The sequence below is a fragment of the Muntiacus reevesi genome, chromosome 4 (genome assembly GCF_963930625.1).
Source record: "Muntiacus reevesi chromosome 4, mMunRee1.1, whole genome shotgun sequence".
NCBI classification, from domain to species: Eukaryota; Metazoa; Chordata; class Mammalia; order Artiodactyla; family Cervidae; genus Muntiacus; species Muntiacus reevesi.
In genome coordinates this window covers 156,542,398-156,563,670 of record NC_089252.1, presented here as the reverse complement: position 1 = coordinate 156,563,670, position 21,273 = coordinate 156,542,398, and the positions used below count along the sequence as shown (strand labels likewise).

Here is a 21,273-nt window from a genome sequence, read left to right as displayed (position 1 = left end):
AGGCCGGTTATATAGACTCTCTGAGCCTTATTTTCTTATCTGTAAAATTAGAGACTAGTATCTTTCTCTTAGGGAAGTTTAAGGATAACATGGGATAATATTCAAAAAGAATGTGCAAGGATGTCTATATAAAGTAAAGAATTAGTGGAAACTACTATAATTTTAAGATAATAATAGTTATTATTGTTGGAATTATGCTCCACCTATCTCCCTTGGTATATCACCTGGGGTCACTTAAGCTACACTGGATATCTATAAAGCTGAACTGTCCAAACACCTTTTTGTAATCCTTTCTCTTTAATATTAAACCAGTCTACTCCTAATCCTATCTCCACAGACAGCTTTGTCTTCAAGATAACCATCATGCAGAAACTTCAGACTCTCTTATCTCTCTCTGGGGCTGCCAGAGTCTCCTCCTTCCAATACAGTCAGGAAGTCCCCTATACACAAACCTTCAAGTTGGGAAATTTCCAGGACCCAAACGTCCCTTCCCATCAACATCAGGCCTGAGTGAAATTGCAGCTTGCTCTCCTTCTGCTATTGCTGATGATCCTTCAGCTCTACCAGCTCCTACATCCTCTCTCTCCTGCAAGTCAGTAACTCTTCTTGCCTCTTCACTTGATGCTAGTTCCTGTATGACAGCTATTGAACTGAATTGCACTACTAGATTTTTCAAGGTACTGTCTGTAGGACTAAAAGTGCTTTTTTGTGTGTTTGTTTTTATGTATCATCTGTGTGAAAAGTATAAACGTATTATAGTACACTACTATATAGCTGACTGTGTTAGTTTGGTACCTAGGCTAACTTTGTAGGACTTACACGTACAAATCCAACTTGTGAATGTGTTCTTCAAATGGAACTCCTTCGTATTTACTGGGCTTTAAAATCCGTTCAGAAAACTTCGTAAACTTGCATTTGATGATGTTACTCCCCTATCTGGTGCTGGTGAATGGTTTCCCTCTACCACCTGTCTTCACCTAGTATATAAGGCCCTGCCTTTACTTCTGCCTCATCTTGTGACTGGTACTCCTTTCCCCTGTGGTATCAAACTTTATAAAAATTCCTGAAAAGCAAATCTATTTCACATCTGTGTCTTTGCTCTCATGCCCTTGGAGGCTTCTCCACTTTTATTGGTCTGAGACACTCCTACTCACTCCTACTCATCCTTGAAAAATTAGATCAAGCTCACTCCTACATGAGGGGTTCTTAATATAGAGCTTTAAAATGCAGATAAGAAAAAATATATATATCTGTAATTTATTAACCTTTAACTGAAATTTAGCATTTCCTTCAATTATGAAATTAGGCAGTAAGTCACTGAGAACAATAGAAATCACATACATTTTTATATCCTACTATAGTAGTTGCCTAAACTTCAGAATACCATTTACATTCGCCATGGTTTTGAAACAATGGCATTAGCTCTGCATTAGATCTGTTATTTAATATAGTAATAAAGAAGTACACAGATTACTATATAGTAAGTTTATTTGGAAAATAACTTGGCACACATATTTCAATATTACTGATTTTCTTTGAACTGCTATGTAATTTATTGCATGCAGTTAAAAGCATGACTCTAAGAAGGGATCCAGAATAATGTATGGTTAAGAGCTCTCATGTGTGAAGCCCCCTGTGACAGCTCTGGGAGAGGTGATGTCACAGCCAGGCATGCTGATACATATATCAACTTTTATCATACTGCTTTGCAGTTATTTATTGGTCTCTTTCTCCCTCCTAGCTATAAGCTCCATGTGGAGAAAGGTTTCTTTTTTTCCCTTTAATCTTAATATTCCCTGACCTACTGATCTCAAAAATGTTTCTTAAATGAATAAACTTATTACAAATGTGTACACATATTGTCCTAAAGTGCTGTATTCCTTGATTTGCTAAACTGTATAGAGTTATACAAGAATAAATTTCTGTTTCTCTGCTTCTAAAACCAGTTTGTTTAGAACACATGATATCATTTTTTCTAGACTTCTAATTTATTCACCATATAGTGTTAGCTGCTCTTTGCGACACCCCCGGGTCCGACTCTTTGAGACCCCCTGGACTGTATAGTCCACCTGGCTTCTCTCTGTCCATGGAGTTTTCCAGGCAAGAAAACCGGAGTGGGCAGCCGTATTCACCATATAACGCAGGTGTTAATAGTCCTAGAGGCATGTGTCATACTATCTTATTTTGTAATTGAGTTACTTATATTAGGAAAACCTTCTCTTGGTACTACAACCACTTAACAATCTAAAAACTTCATGGACACATTACCTGAACAAAGGCTTGCTGTATGCCTCGAGATCTTCATGTCTATGATGTGTGTCTGCTAGCATAGCTGCAAGAGGTACTACTGATCACACTGCAGAAATAAAGGTGATGCATTTGGAAGAAAATTTCCTAAACTATCAACGCTCTAGTAGCAACAAAGTGTTGCCAAAATTTCTAGCACATATATCCAAATTCTATAATAAAAATTATACTAAAAATCTTCCTTTAGTCAGTATCATCTACCTTCTTTTGAAACCATCTATCCACGCATTCACTCACCTAGCCACCCAGCCACCTACAATAATAGTTTCCAAAGTTACACTCACTGATGAGATTGTTTTAATCAGGTTGCTATACTTGGTTTAAAAAAATTAAATTAAAAGATTGGTCCAGAGCAATAGGCATTTTTGAACCTCAGACAGGGAAAACATTAGAAGCTATGTAACATGCTTTCACAACATGATGGAAAAATACCTCCATTCAACAATATTAAATATAACATTTAATATTTAAGTGTTAATACCTAAACGGTTTTCATCATTTTTCAGTATCATGATTTACAAGAAGGTGATCTTGAGCTTATTTGTTTAGAGAACAGTTAAGTTTTTTATAAATCTTATCTAGTACTTGTTTTATCTGTAGTTTTCTTGGTCTTTATTATAAGGAAATATACCAGAGGTTATGACTATGGTCTACTACTGTAACAGTACTGGATAATGTATTCCCTTTTAAAGTATAGGACAAAATTGGAATAATATTCTAGAGTGGACTGACTTGAAATGTGAACAGAATTCCAAGTTGATTTTATTTATTCATTGTAATGATCAGAGCTCTAGAATAAGAATAAAAATCCTTGTAAGTCTGAGACACATGTTTTCCCCTTTACTTCAGACTTAAATGGATAAATGCAAAAGAGCTTTTCTCAAAAGTCTTTTGAGTTCAAGAGGGAGGAAAAATGACATTTCAAATAAAAGTGTAAGTGACAGTAAATACTGTTCTTTTTACAGGACTGCTGAACTTAACTGGAAAGCAAGAGAAAGGCTTTTCCGATTTGCATCCTTGAAACTGTGTTCTAAGCAGTGAGCTACAGCGAGATTTTATAAACCCAGACTCCTGGTCCCTGAGTACTATCCTAACCACGTGCAGAGTATCTGTTCTTGTATGTCATCCATCTGATTATCCAGCCTGTTACACTGCTTCAGGCCCACAGCCCCAAAATCTCTTGAGTCTCCACTACCACCGTCAAGGTTGCATTATCTCTTGCCTAGGCTTCCAACTTCTTTCATCTGATCTCCACTCATCACCCTTTGTCCTTCCCTAATCAATTCTCTTAAGCAGCAAGAGTGATCTTTTAGAAACACAAGTCTGATTAAGTCATTCTATTCAATCTTTTAAGGCTACTCAGTATTCTAAAGTGATGTCTAAAATTCTCATGGCTTTTGAGGGTCCCAGTATGGTCTGTCACTGGTCTGCCATCCAGTCTATTTTTGTACTGTTCTCTTGCTCATGGGTAAGTTCCTTGAGGAAGCCTTACTCCTTGCTTAGGGCCTGTATACATATGTTCCCTCTTCCTGGAATGCTCTTCTCCCAGTCTTTGCAATCCTAAAATAAAAAAGCCTTGTTTTTTTGTCTTTAAGGCTTCCGAAGAAGCACTTCATGACTGTGGAAAACAAGTAAGATTTAAGTAAGGGATCCTGCCATTGTGGCGGCTTTGCCACAATTTTCGGCCTTGACCGAAAATACAGGCTTCAAGGTAAAAAGGTCATGAAGAACTCAATGACTCTGTTATGTAAGTGGTTAACGTCCTCCAAGAATCTATTCCATTATCTTTCTATCCATATGTCAAATTCTGTATTGGGTATTTAAGTGCTAGCAAAAGACAAGTGCAATTATTTGGAGATACAGATATATGATAAGGTTATTTGGCTTTTTGTTTCAATTCTCATTTTCCTTTTCTACCAATTTGATTACAATTATCTTTATCTGAAATAAGTCTGTGGATATCATTCAACAGATATAGCATATTGTCTACTGTAGTTTTATTTAATATTAACCTCAAGGCCTATTAAGCTGTATCATCAGACCAAAAAACTAAAATATGCAAATTTTAAAGGAAATCAGTAGGTTTTAGAAAATAAGAGTCAACCAACAATAAGTCTCATTCACAGTATAACACTACATTCATTGTCAAGTTGCTAAAATTGCTGGAAACAAACACATTATCACTCAGCAATATGCCAAACGCTGAAAAAAATAGGGGCTAATAGGGTTTCTATACATCTCTAAGGTCACATGAAAGTTTTATGATTGAATCTAACAGTCTCAGTGCTAATGCCAATGACATATGCTCAATCACTCAAGGCTGGCTAATGGAGAAAAAAAATGAAGCGAAGGCAAAATTATTTTTATTGTAAATGAATTTTGAAGACATTAATTATTAGTAGTAATTATTATGCCAAACCAATTATAGTTAGATAGGCACAATAGAGTTTATCAAAACTAGTGTCACAAACATAGGGAGATCTATAGATGAAGGAAGGCTATATCAACTGAGATGTCTGGAAGCTTCATTTAGAGAGAGAAAACATGAAAATGTTACTCTATAGAAAAAAAGCCACATTATTTTTGTACTCTTCATTTAATAATGTTAAAGAAGGAAAAAAAGGAATCAAAGAAAGCTGGCAGTTAAGCAGTTAAAAAAAAAAAAGAAAGAAACTGAAGTGGTTCTTATGGAAGATGTACTTGAATCACTTACTCTCCACTGTCCTGGTGAGGCAGATCTGTGGGAGTGAGGAATATACCTTCTCAGATAGACCCGGACATGAAACAATGGACTGGTTCAAAATTGGGAAAGGAGTACGGCAAGGCAGTATATTTTCACCCTGCTTATTTAACTTACATGCAGAGTATATCATGCAAAGTACTGGGCTGGATGAAGCAGAAGCTGAATCTAGATTGCTGAGAAAAATATCAATAACCTCAGATATGCAGATAACATCACCCTTATGGCAGAAAGTGAAGAGGAACTAAAGAGCCTCTTGATGAAGGTGAAAGAGGAGAGTGAGAAAGCTGTCTTAAAACTCAACATTCAAAAGACAAAGATCATGGAATCCATTCCCATCACTTAATGGCAAATAGACGGGGAAACAATGGATACAGTGAGAGACTTTATTTTTTGGGGCTTCAAAATCACTGCAGATGGTGACTGCAGCCATGAAATTAAAAGACACTTGCTCCTTGGAATAAAAGCTATGACCAACCTAAAGAGCATATTAAAAAGCAGAGACATTACTTTGCTGACAAAGGTCCATCTAATCAAAGCTATGGTTTTTCCAGTAGTCATGTATAGATGTGAGAGTTGGACTATAAAGAAGGCTGAGTGCCGAATAATTGATGCTTTTGAGCTATTGTGTTGGACAAGACTCTTGTGAGTCCCTTGGCTCTCAAGGAGATCAAACCAGTCAATCCTAAAGGAAATCGACCCTGAATATTCATTGGAAGGACTGATGCTGAAGTTGAAGCTCCAATACTTTGGCCACCTGATAAGAGCCGACTCATTTAAAAAAAGACCCCAAAGCTAGGAAAGATTGAAGGCCGGAGGAGAAGGGGAGGACAGAGGATGAGATGGTTAGATGGCATCACTGACTCAATGGATATGAGTTTGAGCAAGCTCTGGGAGATGATGAAGGAAGCCTGGTGCACTGCAGTTCATGGAGTCGCAAAGACTTGGTCACGACTGAGCGAGTGAACAGATGGTTCGAGGTAAGATTCTCAGTTGAAAAATACTGATAGGAAAAAGAGCTGTGGATCAGAAGCACAGTCCTTCTTGTGAATTTCTCCTTTGAGTACCCCAACTGACTTCTATGATCGATTCTATCTGGTTGCTGATAGTTAATCAATTCCCTATTTTTGACTCCTGTTGATTTTTCTCTTAGATTTATCTAGAATCTGTTTACCTGTTTATCCTGAGCATCGCCATCATAGTCCAGGCAACTACTAATCTCTCTCACAGGCAATTTTAATAATTAGTCTCCTCATATCAACATGTGCCCTCTGTGCCCCAGAGACAAAGTTGAGAATAGAAAATTTGGTCAAGTCACTACCCTGCTTAAAACTCTTCTTCAAAAGATGAGAAAGACTTCTACTCATCATCATAATCTCATATTTTATTATAGGTTTTATTAATGATAACAACGGCTATATTTATTGGGTGCTTATTATGTGCTGAGAACTGCTTTAGGTGCTTTCTCTATATTAACTCATCCTTATATAATCCTATGACTATGTGCTCCAAAATATTTTTTAAATGCATGCATGCATGCATGAATGAATGAGTGGCAATGTGAATGAAAGCCCTAGGGTGAGAGTATCTGCAATTCTACAGCTGTATACTTTAAGAAATATCTGTTTACTTCGAGGGTTTTCTGACAGTGATTTGAATACACTGAGATCACGTGCTGTGTGCTGCGCTCAGCGGCTTCGGTTGTGTCTGACTCTTTGCGACCCAATGGACTGTAGCCCGCCAGGTTTCTCTGTCCATGGGGTTCCCCAGGCAAGAATGCTGGAGGGTTGCCATGCCCTCCTCCAGGGGATCTTCCCGATCCTGGGATCAAAACTGGGTCTCCTGCATTGGCAGCCAGGTTCTTTATCTCTGAGCCACTGGGGGAAGCCCCTACTGAGATCATACTTATAAATAATAAAAAGACAAAGATTTCAGGGAAGTGTTATGCAGGAAAGGTCTGAATCCTCAAACTTGGATAGCTCTTATAAGAAAATATGCTTATTAGTAATTTAAGAGAATGGAACTAAAAGCCATATTTGGTGTAAGCATGTATATTCTTATATAGATAAATGATTAAGATGATACCCTCAACTGGAGTTATTTCTCCTAAGCCTTAGTTGGTGCTCTGTGACTGTACGCAATTTTAACTGCAGAAAGTAAATCTGATAGATGTTGTTTAATACATTTGGTTTAGAAAATCAAACCAGGACTTGGAAAGAATATCATCAATTAAAAATTCTAAAAAGCATAAGTTCTTATCAGAAATTATTTAAGGTAGTCAATGTCTTGGGTCCAAAGTCATTAGTGCATCCCAATCTACCATGTTTGTGGTTCTAACCTACTTAGTGATGCCACACAATCAACACTTTTTGAATTAAAATAAAGAATAACCATTGTTCTTGAACCATTCACTTCCATAAATCTTCTACTCTAGTCTAGTAGAGTCAAGTCAGAGGGCATTACATATCCATCATAATAGATTTCTTCAAGTGGAAGTGCTGAGTCGAGCGGTCTATGCATTTAACCTTTCCTGGGCAAAAGCATATCAATTTTCAAAATGAAGAAAAATTTACATTCCCACCAATAATATACAGTGTTCTTAAGATTAAACCATCTCTCCCTTTAAATCTGTTTTCTTTGCTCAGTTTTCCTATACAGATCATTTCAAGAGGAAAGTATACCACCTATATTTATTTACTGCATGAGTATTACTCATTCTAAAGTTATGCAAACATGACTGTTTCATTTTTATCTTCTTTTTAATTTTTTTCCAGTCTTATTGAGAGGCAATTGGCATAAAGATTAGCATAGTTTAAGGTTTACAGTATTATTTGACTTATATACATCATGAAATGATTACCACAATGTTTAGTGAACATCCATCATCTCTTATATATATAAAATTAAAGAAACAAATCATTTTTGTAATGAGAACTCAGGATTTACTCTCTTAATAACTTTCATGTATGTCGTATACTATATTTTTCATATTTATTGTAAAGAAATGGGAAATGTATGTAGATACTTTTAACAACAACAAAATCAGTAAGGGGTCTGCAGATATATTTTATAAAATCATTTAGACTATACATACATACTATAACTACTGTCAACTGCTCACAAAACCTAATATGTTTCTCTTAAAGAAACTATATGAGAAATAATTGCTTTGCATATTCAGTGACTTCTAGAAGACATATCAAATGTGGTTCTGTTTTTAAAAACTTATCACTTTGTGATATGAACAATATTAGGTTGTACACTTCTCTCACTCCACTAGAATTTTATCTTAAATTGGTAGGTGAAAGAAAATGTTTTATTGTCACCTACCTATATTGATAGGTAGATAATAATAATTTAGATGAATCAGTAGGATTAATAGATTGATGGCCACAAATTGTCATGCAATGAAATACACGACAGCAGTAAATATTTTTACTGAAATTTTAAAAGTTGATGTCAGGAAAGCTATTTAATTATGTAAATCATTAAAAACTTAGTTACTTCTTTTCTGTATCAGAACTTCATAAAATTTTTTTATTCATATTCTTTGGCTGAATTTCTGCCTTTAGGTGATCTGACAGTGTATCAATCTTATTCTCAATCTAAACTGCTGCATCTAAATCAGACATCAAATCTAAAAAGTATTCTATGTTTCTCAAACAATAGTAATTTTTTAATAATTTGTTAGAGGTAACTGAGCTAAAAACACTGTACTTAAAATATCTTTCAAGAGAAACAAAAATAGAGCATGCAGAATTCTAGCAATGGTCTACCATCTTTCTAGCAGTTGAGGTCAGATATCCAAAGAAAATAAAAATATCTATATACAGAGAGAGTCTATGTTAAAGTTAACTTCTTTTAAGACACCTTTAAATCTTCCTTAGAACAGAAAGACTGTTAAAAAATAGTAAAGTGATAAATATATACAACATTCATTTCCAAAGGCAAGTGAATATCACAATTTGCAACCAGAAAGACATAATTACATATGTCTTCCTCACTGTTGTAATAAGAAGGCACCATAAATTCTGTTAAATGAGAAGCTCCAAGTGATCCCAAGTGGAATTAAGTATATCAATGTAATGTTTTAATTTCATATAGGAGTACCTGACTTAATAAATGATTTACCCTTTGATTTGAGACTTATATCTGTTTAGTTGAGGCTGAAGGAATATCATTTTTTGTTTTTAAAGCTATTTGATCAATATATTTTAAAGGGGTTGCTAGCCTTTCCAGCCACTAAAATGAAGTAAAAGAAATTTGAAACACTTTGTTGTTTGTTGTTTAGTCACTAAGTCATGTCTAACTCTTTTGTGACCCCATGGCCGGTAGCCTGCCAGGCTCCCCTATCCATGGGATTTCTCAGACAAGAATACTGGATATGGTTGCCATTTCCTTCTTCAGGGGATCTTCCTGACCCGGGGATTGAACCCACGTCTCCTGTATTGGCTGGCATGTTCTTTACCACTGAGCCACCTGAGAAGCCCTAAAAGGGAATCACAACCATGAAGGAATGTGGAACTCTACTGATAAATTTATTAATTGACCTGTTCAGTCATTCAATTTTTAATTAATTCAATTGTGCATTCTTCAGTCCATCTGTTAGCTGATGTATCTATTCATCCATTTCTCTATCTATTAATCTATTACATAGAGTGTATATGGCTAAACTTAACAAGTTATTAAACCTGAAGCTGATGATTAAAACACTCATCCAGCACCCTTTCCCACTTTCTATTGCTCTTCAAGAACCCTACTAGTGAGAGGAAAAATTATTTTCTGCTTAAATGAATGAGGAAATACTTGTGGAACATGGTGAAGATTAACTGATAGAATATCCAAATGATAATAAACTATATCAGACATGTACATCATGGAAACTGATAGAATATCCAGATAATAAGTGTATCAGATATGTACATCATGGAAAAGCTTAATTACTGATGAAAGTTCATTTCACTTAGAATGTAGATGTCACTGAGTCATATATGATATAAAATAGCTTCTCAGTATTCCTGCTTAGATTCTGTATCAATATATGCTTCCAATTTCCAGAGAAGTATCATCAAAATTTTGTCTAATAACACACTTTTCCTGAAGCATGCATTTCCACCATTAAGTCTGGATGCCTAGCAAGCTCTTACTCATCTCTCATATTTTAGGAAAGTTATAAGTAAACAAAGAAGTTACCAGAATTAGGTTAATGAAGGGGACCATTATAAAATCTCACCTGTATCTTGTGCAAGTAGTGTTCTGACCTAAAGGAGATATTGGCTTAAAAGTGATGGGTGGAGAAACCTGGGCTGATAGCAGAAATCCCAAAGCAAGAATAATGAGGGCTACAGTGGTACCTAAAAAAAAAAAAGTTTTACATCAGAGAAGAGTTGACAACATTCTTTCAAAGCAGACTGGGTTTAGCAAGATATCTCTCTGAAAAAAATAACTTGATCTATCCTCATTGGATTAAAAAAAAGATCCTCATACACAAGTATTGTCATGCATAAGTATTGTCATTAAAAACTCACTAGCACGTTCACTGTGAGAAATGACAAGAGTGAAATTCAAATCAAATACATTTGTAAGCCAAGCACTGGTAATAACTTTCTAAACAAACACCATTTTGGATTGCTGACAGTCTCAAAAAGAATTAATATAACTGACATTATTGAGTGCCTAACATGTCAGGAAGTAGAAAAGGCAACAGATTTATATTAAGTGCTCCTTTCATTACCAAGAAAATTGTTCTAATGTTATTCGATCATCTAGGACCCAAACGGTAGTAATAGTTCAGTCATTCCATCATGTCCTACTCTTTGTGACCCCATGGACCGCAACAAGCCAGGCCTCCCTGTCCATCACCAATTTACTGAGCTTGCTCAAACTCATGTCCATCATCTCAGTGATGCCATCCAGCCATCTCATCCTCTGTCGTCCCCTTCTCCTCCTGCCCTCAATCTTTCTCAGCGTCAGGGTCTTTTCCAGTGAGTCAGTTCTTTGCATCAGGTGACCAAAGTATTGGAGCTTCAGCATCAGACCTTTCAATGAATATTCAGGGCTGATTTCCTTTAGGATTGATTGGCTGGATCTCCTTGCAGTCCAAGGGACTCTCAAGAGTCTTCTCCAACACCATAGTTAAAAAGCATCAGATCTTCAGTACATAGCTTTCTTTATGGTCCAACTCTCACATCCATACGTAACAACTGGAAAAACCATATCTTTGACTAGACGGACTTTTGTTGGCAAAGTAATGTCGGCAAAGTACGATCCAAATAATAAACTAAAGAGTAACAAACTAAATTTTCAAAAACAGGTGAAAGAGAATTTCTCATAAAAAGGAGTAACATTTTGTAAAGATTTAAAAATCCCAGAAATGACATAACACATATATTCAATTCTTTTTCCTGTTGGCATTTGGAAGTGGAATATTTGTCTTTAATTTTAGGGTACAGAATGTGATTTTATATAAAATGACTTAAAAAGATATAACATATATATGTATAAAATCACTTAAGGATATACACACACACACACACACACATATATCACTTAAAAAGCTCATTTTTGAGTCCTTTATAGAAATACTGACAGGAAACAAGAAAGTTTTCAAATTTCTGACAATTGTTCCAGCCATTGTAGGGATAAAAAAAAAAGGTCATGTGAAGGAAGAAGAAAATATGGATGCATTTGTTTGTGTAATTTACTTGAATGAGGCAATACGTTTAAGAATATGGAACTCAGGGTAGTCATTTATGTAGCAGTAAAGTTTCTATTAGATAAATGAGAAAGTTATTTAAGAATGATGAAATGTATTTTTCAAACACATGGATAAATGGATAATGGATAATAAGTGGATAAAATAAATAAATGGATAAAATAAATAAATGGATAAAAAAACAACTTTGGGAAGCACTGTTAAAGTGGAACTGGATTATATAATAGTTGAAGTGTTTGTGTTTAATATAGAGGTGATAATGTCAAGTTAGATACTGTGGTTAAGTTCTCACCCTGCTGTTTCTTGACTCCACAATCTTGGACAATGCACATAACCTTTCCAACATGCAGTTTTGTCTGCTGTAAAATGGGGCTTAGTGATAATATTCATCTTGCAGAATTGCAGTGAATTTTAAATATCACAATACATCTGAAAGATTTTTAGAAAGCTAAAAATGTTAACTATTGTACTATAATTATTAAATACAGCAGCAGCAGCATGCTTTCAAAATCTAGAAGAAAGTTGAGAAGGTGGGAGATGGCTTGAGGAAAAGATCAGAAGCCTATTTTACCACACCAGGCTGAAGAGTCATGAATATACAATCACAGCTCATTTTCCCCTTGTTGGCTTAAAATTCAAACTAGAACTAGAACTAGTTTGATGTATTATTTTCTCAAAAAAACTACCAGTTCCTGATTTGGGAAACAAAAAACAAGACTATCTCTCAGAAAGAGAAAAGATATACTGGGCATGTAAATAAAAGTCATCCCTCTCCCCTCAAACAAACCAAAATAAACCAAGAGTTTTACTGTTAATCTGTCTATCAAAGAAGCTGGGCCCTAAGTATCGTCCAAAATTACATCCACAGAATATTGTCATGGCACAGGTAAGATCTGCTTCAATCAGGAAATGTTGATATTTTAGGATGCAAAGGAAACATGGCACTCTTCTTTCACAGCACGACTTAAAATAACTGGTCTCTGTGATAAACTGTAAACTCTAAGATAGTATACCTAACGCACATTAACATATATTCAATTCTAGTGCCTAGCATAGAGTAGATCTCACAGTACTACAGATTTTTGCAATGCTGACTATTTTCTAAGAAAATAACAAAACATATTACGACTATTCAATTGAGGTCGTGGGTTAGTATGGGAGAAATATCCCAGATGAGAGTTCTGCAGTATAGATATTATATCTCTTGGATCCATCTCAAAAAAGTCTAACCAACTTGCAAAATTTGGGATAAAGACCATTTTGGACATACAAAATTCCTAGTTGAAGGTTTACGTTTCTTAAACACAAATCTATTTTGACCTACTATGGATGGAAATATTTTAAAAGTCAGTATCATACCTTTATTATAGTCTTGTTTCTCAATCCTGGCTTCCTACTGAAAATGCAACTGTTTAGAATGTACCTCAACCTCTGAATCAGTCTCCATAAAATGGGGATCAGATAATATGATTTCATAGGTGATTGTGATAGCCAACAACAGAGTAAAAACTCTTATCTTATGAGATGATAAACTCCTTAATGGAAGGGAAATGTGCCTTAAATGACTTAATTTATGGAGTAAATTTTAAAATGGTGACCTCGTCCTATCATATGCTCATGTCTCTTTAAGGCTTAAAACTATCTGAACTACCTATTTCCTTTCCCTTAACAAATCACAGCTGCTTTATCAGTGACTCAATGGCATTTAAAGTTGTTATAGTTTTCAAGGGTTCAATGGTTGTCAATGGACTCAATGATTCATTGAGTCCAATGCACAAGGCCTTGTATGAAAGGATCTCCAGTGTAACGGGCAGTTTGGGCACATTCTTTATATTATAAGAAAAGAGTCCCTCCTTAGCCAACTGTACTGTTGCCTTTTGGAATTCTGATACCATTTTCCTAATAAAAATGTTCTCCATAGGAGGTAGTGTGCTGGATAAATAGAATCCTTAAAAAATACCTGATGAAGTAAGTTACCTTAACTATCTGATACAAGGGCCTGTATTATTAGTAAATAAAAAAACAAAACAAAACTTCCTTACCCAAGACTCAAACAGAACACACTTTTTATGCTTAAATATCACCTACATATGCTCCAGATTTCATCTTCAGAGATTCCAATTTAGCAGAGTGGGGGTTGGGTCCCCAAGAATTCACAATTTAAAGTATCCTTGGTAATTCTGATGAAGACGACCTGTGAGTGATGTTTTAGGGAATACTCCACTACCAAAATATCTGGCAGAAAATAACACAGTGTTTCTGGCTTTCTGATTTATAAGCAACAAAATTACATAGATATAAGCCTTCCTCTATTAAAGTATCAAGAGGCTGTCATTAACTTGGTTATATTAACAAGAAAGACCAGTTCTCTTAGCAAGTTTTGAAAATATTAAGTCAGAATACCACAAAATGTCCTACATTTAAAATTATTCATGGACTATATATTTTATATTTTTTTGTATAAAGAGTTTCTTTGCCCTGGTCTAGCTGAATACAGTTTGTTTATAGTAATTTTTAAAGAACAAGTACCTATTCAAAAAGTTATTTTGATTTTTTTTTTTTTTACTAAATTTCACTCAATATAAAAAAAAAATCAATAAAACACAAAATAGGGAATAAAACTGAATGAAGGATTTAAAAATTCCAGTCTAATTTAAGAAATTTTAAATTGAACAGTGTTCTAATACTAGCACTGGTAGAATATTAAATATATTATGATTTATTTTATTAGGTGAAAAATGGTGAAGAAAATCAAAATAATTTCTTTAAAAATGTTATTATTTCTTTATTTATTTATAAATTTTGATTGGAGTATAGTTGCTTTGTGGCTTCCCTGGTGGTTCAGATGGAAAGAAGCTGCCTGTTGATGCGGGAGACATGGGTTCAGTCTCTGGGTTGGCAAGAGAAGGAAATGGCAAACGATTCCAGTATTCTGGACTGGGAAATCCCATGCAAAGAGGGACCCAGTGGGCTACAATCCACAGGGTCACAAAGAGTTGGACATGACTTAGTGACTAAACAACAACAACAATAGTTGCTTTACAATCCTGTAACATTAGTTTCTGCTGTACAGTACAGCCATATGTATACATACGTCCCCTCTTTTTTGGATTTCTTTCCCATTTAGGTAACCACACAGCACTGAGTAGTGTGCTACATAAAAAGAAAAAAACTAAATAAATAAATTCTTAAAAATATTTTAGGTGCTCAGTCTTTAAAAAGTACTACAAATAAACTATATTTAGCTAGACCCAAAGAAACTCTTTATACAAAGAAATCCAAAATATATAACCTATGAATAATTTAAAGGTAGCACATTCTGTGGTGTCCTGACTTTTAATATTTTCAAAGCTTGCTAAGAGAACTGATCTTTCTTGTAATACCACCAATTTAATGACAATCTCTTCATTCGGCAGAAAAGAAAACTGCCTCCAGGTTGCTCATAAAGGCAGTGCCTGGAAACTCTTAGTCTTTCCCTCCAAGTCATTTTTCTTTTTTTTCAATTCCCTGATAGTTCAGTTGGTAAAGAATTTGCCTGCAATGCAGGAGACCACAGTTAGATCCCTGGGTTGGGAAGATCCCCTGGAGAAGGGAAAAGCTACCCACTCCAATATTCTAGCCGCAAAGAGTTGGACACGACTGAGCGACTTTCACTTCACTTCACTTTCTCATAATAGTCAGCGATGGACTCTGGAAATCCCTGGGGAAGAGGACTTCCATGGAGGGGTGAGACATGACATCCAGAAGAGGAGTTCAGGAACGCTCCTGGATTATGGTTAAAACAACAAAACATCCCTCTCTGGCAGTAACAACACTGTGATAGCAAACTTCTTTGAGCATTTTACTGCCTGTGTCAGGTACTGTTTGAAATGCTATCTCTACATGAGTAAATGTGTTTAGTCTTTACTATAAACCTATGAAGTAAGGACTATAATTAATTCCTGTTCATAGATGAGAAAATAGAACCTTGTTCAATGTCACAAAATTCAAACCCAGCCTGGCTTTCTATCTGTAATGACTCAAAATCCTGGAATAGAACAAAAGAAGGGACAGAGGCAGCTAGAAAAACTGCCTCTTTTCCCCATCTCAAAATCAGCGTTTTTCTCAAAATCTCAAAAGCCAAATCCCATATTTAAGACCCAAAATTCTATTAAAAAATAGACCTCTTGAGGCAGCAGTATACTAAGGCCCTGTCAAAAAGAAAGTGTGCCCACCAAAAAAATTTTAAAGCAGCTATTACCACTTCTAAGAGTTTACCTGAACCACAGGAGTCAGCAAATCCAATTTTCAACCCACTGCAGGAGTCTGTCTTTAGCACATCACTGCCTGATGGCCATCTATCCTTTTGTTAAGAGCTTATGACCCTAATGAGGCAGTCAATTTATTGTTGCATAGGTCTGATTATTAGGAATATTTTTCTTATATTAAGTAAAAAATCTATGTCCTCAAAACATCTACCATCTACAAGAATAAGAGATCTATTTGGGGTCTCTGTAGTCTTTTTCTCCAGGCCTGGACAATTCTGGTTCCTTGAATAGGTTGCGAATGTATGGCTTTTAACCTTCCCTTGTCCCTCACCTTTCCTCACTCATCCTCCTGCTTCTTTGTACCCTTCCTGTATACATTGGCTGTTGCAATTACCTTTGCCTTTAAATCAATCTTCCCCCTGCCTTCCCCTCAGTTCTGATACTGCAGTTCAACTTACATTATTCAGCTCAAAGCTTCCACTCAAGGCAAACACAGAGGGTGGGTGCATTCTACTCTTCCTTCTGGAGTTAAGGGTGAGAGGCAGTATGTATTCTTGATAACTGACTATGAAACCCTAAATGCATTTTCTCATCAAAATTTGGGACAAGTGACTTGAAGCAGTTCTATTGGATGAATGCTTTAGTTATATTTAGTTAAAATAGAATTTAATTAATGCTGGCCTGGAAACTTTATATTTTAATGGAAAAATGTATTCTTGCTCTAACTAAACTTACAAAGAAATAATTAGAAAATAGCTAATTGATAAGTAGAAATCTGCTTGTATATTTAAAAAGATCAGAAAATTCTTTGATACAAACATGTGAAGACAGTGCCAGAGAAGCGTGTCATTTTGGCAAGTGAAAAAGCCCTTGCATTAGAGAAATAATAAATAAAACAGACAAAATTTAAAGACAAAAGATACTTTAAAGTGAGAAGGGTTTTTCTCATTAAGTTATCACAGAAAACATACCAAATCAATCAGAATTTGCCCTAGGATTTAGGCCTTGTTTAAACACAAAAAGAGTCTCTTCCAACTTTGTGAAAAATTATATGGTTCCAATTTCCACTGTTGAAAGAACTTTGAAAAAAAAAATGCTCCAAATTTATTTCCGTATTACCCCAAACTTAAAATATATATATATATGTTAGAACTTTGCTTTTTATTTTGTACCTTTGAGTAAAACTTAAAATAACAGCAAAATGCTACCCACAATAGGCTCTAATTGTTACTATAATTCTAATTTTTAGTTACATATCATAATAAGTTTTTATTTAAAAAATTTTTTCAAAAAACTATTCAGTTCAGTTCAGTCACTCAGCTGTGTCTGACTCTTGGTCACTCCATGGACTGCAGCACGCCAGGCTTTCCTGTCCATCACCAACTCCTGCAGCCTACTCAAACTCACATCCATTGAGTCAGTGATGCCATCCAACCATCTCATCCTCTGTCGTCGCCTTCTCCTCCGGCCCTCAATCTTGCCCAGCATCAGGGTCTTTTCAAATGAGTTAGTTCTTTGCAAGAGGTGGCCAAAGTATTGGAGTTTCAGCTCAGCATCAGTCCTTCCAATGAATATTCAGGACTGAACATTCAGGACTTTAGGATGGACTGGATCTCCTTGCAGTCCAAGGGACTCTCAAGAGTCTTCTCCAACACCACAGTTCAAAAGCCTCAATTCTTTGGTGCTCAGCTTTCTTTATAGTCCAACTCTCACATCCACACGTGACTACTACCACACATCTAGCTTTGACTAGATGGACTTTGTTGGCAAAGTAATGTCTCTGCTTTTTAAAATGCTGCCTAGGTTGGTCATAACTTTTCTTCCAAGGAGCAAGCATCTTTTAATATCGTGGCTGCAGTCACCATCTGCAGTGATTTTGGAGCCCCAAAATAAAGTCTGTCACTGTTTCCATTGTTCACCATCTATTTCCCATGAGGTGATGGGACCAGAGGCCATGACCTTAGTTTTCTGAATGTTGAGTTTTAAGCCAACTTTTTCACTCTCCTCTCTCACTCTCACCAAGAGGCTCTTTAGTTCTTCACTTTCTGCTGTAAGTGTCGGATTGTCTGCATATCTGAGGTTATTGATATTTCTCCTGGCAATCTTGATTCCAGCTTGTGCTTCATCCAGCCTGACATTTCGCATGATGCACTCTGCATATAAGTTAAATAAGCAGGGTGATCACATACAGGCTTGACGTACTCCTTTCCCGATTTGGAACCAGTCTGTTGTTCCATGTCCAGTTCTAACTATTGCTTCTTGACCTCTATTATAACTCAATTCTATGAATAGAAAAACCCTATTATATGGCTACAAAAATTATATCAGAAGTGGTAATGGTATTGCATTTTAAAAGATTAATTTGTCATCATTAGAGAAGTTTATAAATGAATTCTTCAACACCTACCTGCTAAACTACCAAATGTGAGTTTCCTGCGGCCCACTTTCTCAACAAGCCAGACACCCACGAGTGTGAAAATGAAATTTGTGAAGGCTGTAACGGAAGCCAGCCATATTGCAAGTCTATCATCTTCGACACCAGACATCTGCAGAATGGTTGCACTGTAGTACCTGTGAGGCAAGAATAAAACAGTTGTTGCTGTTAGTCATTCAAAGAAACACAGTTATTCACATAGAAAAGTGTCTATCTGACTAAAACATACCTGGAAGAACTGAAAAATAATATCACATTAACATGGAAATCATGCAAACCATTTAAAGGATCACAATACAGTGACTATGTCCAGATGAAATTTATAACTTTGTATCGTTAAGAAGAGATACTCAAGCAAGTGAATAGAGGGCTAAAACCTTTAAAAGTTACATGCACTCCACACCTCCGGAACAGTGACAGCTGTAGTTTCACTAAAACTATCAAGGAGAAGCTCCAAATACATGTAATCAATCAACAGTCACTGTACACTGTAAATGTATATACTTAAAAGAACAAAGAGAACTGCTACATATCAATCTTAAAGAAAGTAAAATTCTGGTACAAGAATTTATTGAAAGACACAAGAGGAAAGAATATATGGCAAAAGCTAGTTTGAGAGTCAACACTCAAAAAATGAAGACTATGGCATCTGGTCCCTAAATAGAAGAGAAAAATTGGAAGCACTGACAAGACTTTCTTTTCCTGGGCTCCAAAAATCACCATAGATGGTGAATGAACCAAGAAATCAAAAGACACTTTGCTCCTTGGAAGGAAAGCTATGACAAACCCAGACAGAGTATTAAAAAGCAGACATCACTTTACCAACAAAGGTCCATATAGTCAAAGGTATGGTTTTTCCAGTAGTCATGTATGCATGTGAGAGTTAGACTACAAAGAAGGTGGAGCACTGAAGAACTGATGCTTTCAAATAGTGGTGATACTGAAGACTCTCGAGAGTCCTGTGGACTGCAAGGAGATCAAATCAATCAATCCTAAATATTCACTGGAAGGACTGTTGCTAAAGCTGAAGCTCCAATCCTTTGGTCACCTGATGTGAAGAGTTGACTCTTGGAAAAGATCCTGATGTTAGGAATGATAGAAGGTTAAAAGGAGAAGCAGGTGGCAGAGGATCAGATGGTTAGACAGTATCATCAACTGAATGGACATGGATTTGAGCAAACTCTGGGAGATAGTGGAGGACAGGGGAGCCTGGCAAGCTGCAGTCCATGGGATCACCAAGAGTGGGACATGGCTTAATGACCGAACGTCAAGAAGAAACAACATATTTACACTTGTTATATTGTATATATATATGGATGGATGGATCTTTTTGGATCTGTCCTTTGGTCATTATGCAGTATCCTTTCTTATCTCTTAGAATAGTCTGTATTTTAAAGTCTATTTTGTTTGATATGAGTAGTACCATTCCAGCTTTCTTTTGGCTTCCATTTGCATGGAATACTTTTTTGCCCTCCCCTCACTTTCAGTCTTTATGTGTCCCTTGATCTGAAGTGGTTCTCTTATAGACAGTACATACATGCGCCTTGATTTTGTATTCATTCAGCCAATCTATGTCTTTTGTTTGGTGCATTTAATCCATGTATATTTAAGATAATTATTGATATGTATGTTCATGGGACGTGAGGGACATGAAGATCTTCTGATTTGAGTATCTGTGGGGGCTCTTGAATCTCCTATGAATAACTGAGGGAGGGACAACTGTATCTCATTGTTTTCACTTTTGACACAACAAAATCATGAAATTGCATGTGTTAAATTAATGGCTACAAATAGTAGTATCAAACAAAGTAAGTTAATGAGTATCAGAATTTTATTTAAAATGCAAAATGTGTCCTAGGTGTGTAAAATAATTTCTTATGTTACTTAAATTTATAGAGGCAGAATATAAGTAAAACCTGGCCTGGGAATCAGAAACCATCATTTTTAAAGATATGGCTGATTCATGTTGATGTTTGGTGGAAACCAACACAATACTGTAAAGCAATTATCCTTCAAATAAAAATAAACACATTAAAAAAAAAAGACATCTCTGTAGTGTGCTGGCCAGATCAGACAACACACTGTTCAGTTAGTATTTATGCATTGAGGACCTACTATTAATATATGTGAGTTACTGAATTCCCACAGATGTATTATTAGATCCAGTTTCTGCCCTAAAGAAGCTCCCATAAAAGAATGACATGGCAAGAAATAATTTTGATATTGCAAGGTATATAAATCACAATGTGGCATTAAAGGACAGACCAAATTATTTCCCTTTATAAAGTTCCTTGATTTTCCAGAAAATTTAACATTTGAGTTAAGGTTTGAAGAATTCCCCGGGGTTTGCCAGCCCATGCAATGATCTAGAAGGACATTGGTGGTAAAGGAAGTGACATGTAGGAAGGGAAAATGTACAAAGTACCATGCTGGATTCATACATGAAGAGTATGTTACCGTGGCTGCACATAAGAAGGTTCAAAGGAAAGAGAAGTATGACAGAAGGCTTCGGTAGAACCTTTTGTTATAGAGGGGCCTTGAGAGCCATGCTACATGTTTGGATTTTATTCTGCAGGGAATGGAGAACCATGACATGGATTGTGAAGAGGAACAACAAACAATTAAGTGTGTTTTGTGAAAAGATCACTCTAACTACAGTAAAGTGTACAGGCTAGCTGCAGAACTCAACAAGGGTAAATTGTTTCAAGTATTTTTCAGGTCACTACGTTAGACAGAGTACCCTGTAGATTTTCCATATTAATGTGAAACCCTGAGAGTAAAGGCTGAAATTCAGTGACGGTCTTTTTATCTTCCTGTCAGCAAGCCTTGC

General features: G+C 35.9%; 1 protein-coding gene across 1 annotated transcript in view; it reads right to left on the bottom strand.

Moving 5' to 3' along the window:
• The window catches only part of SLC2A13 (solute carrier family 2 member 13), a 484,362-nt gene that overhangs the window by 147,953 nt on the left and 315,136 nt on the right, over window positions 1-21,273 (bottom strand). Inside the window, exons 5-6 of the mRNA XM_065934615.1 lie at window positions 18,417-18,580; window positions 10,281-10,401 (exon numbers count right to left, since the gene is read on the bottom strand). Of these exons, the coding sequence (XP_065790687.1) occupies window positions 10,281-10,401; window positions 18,417-18,580 (285 nt within the window). The remainder of the gene's footprint in view (window positions 1-10,280; window positions 10,402-18,416; window positions 18,581-21,273) is intronic.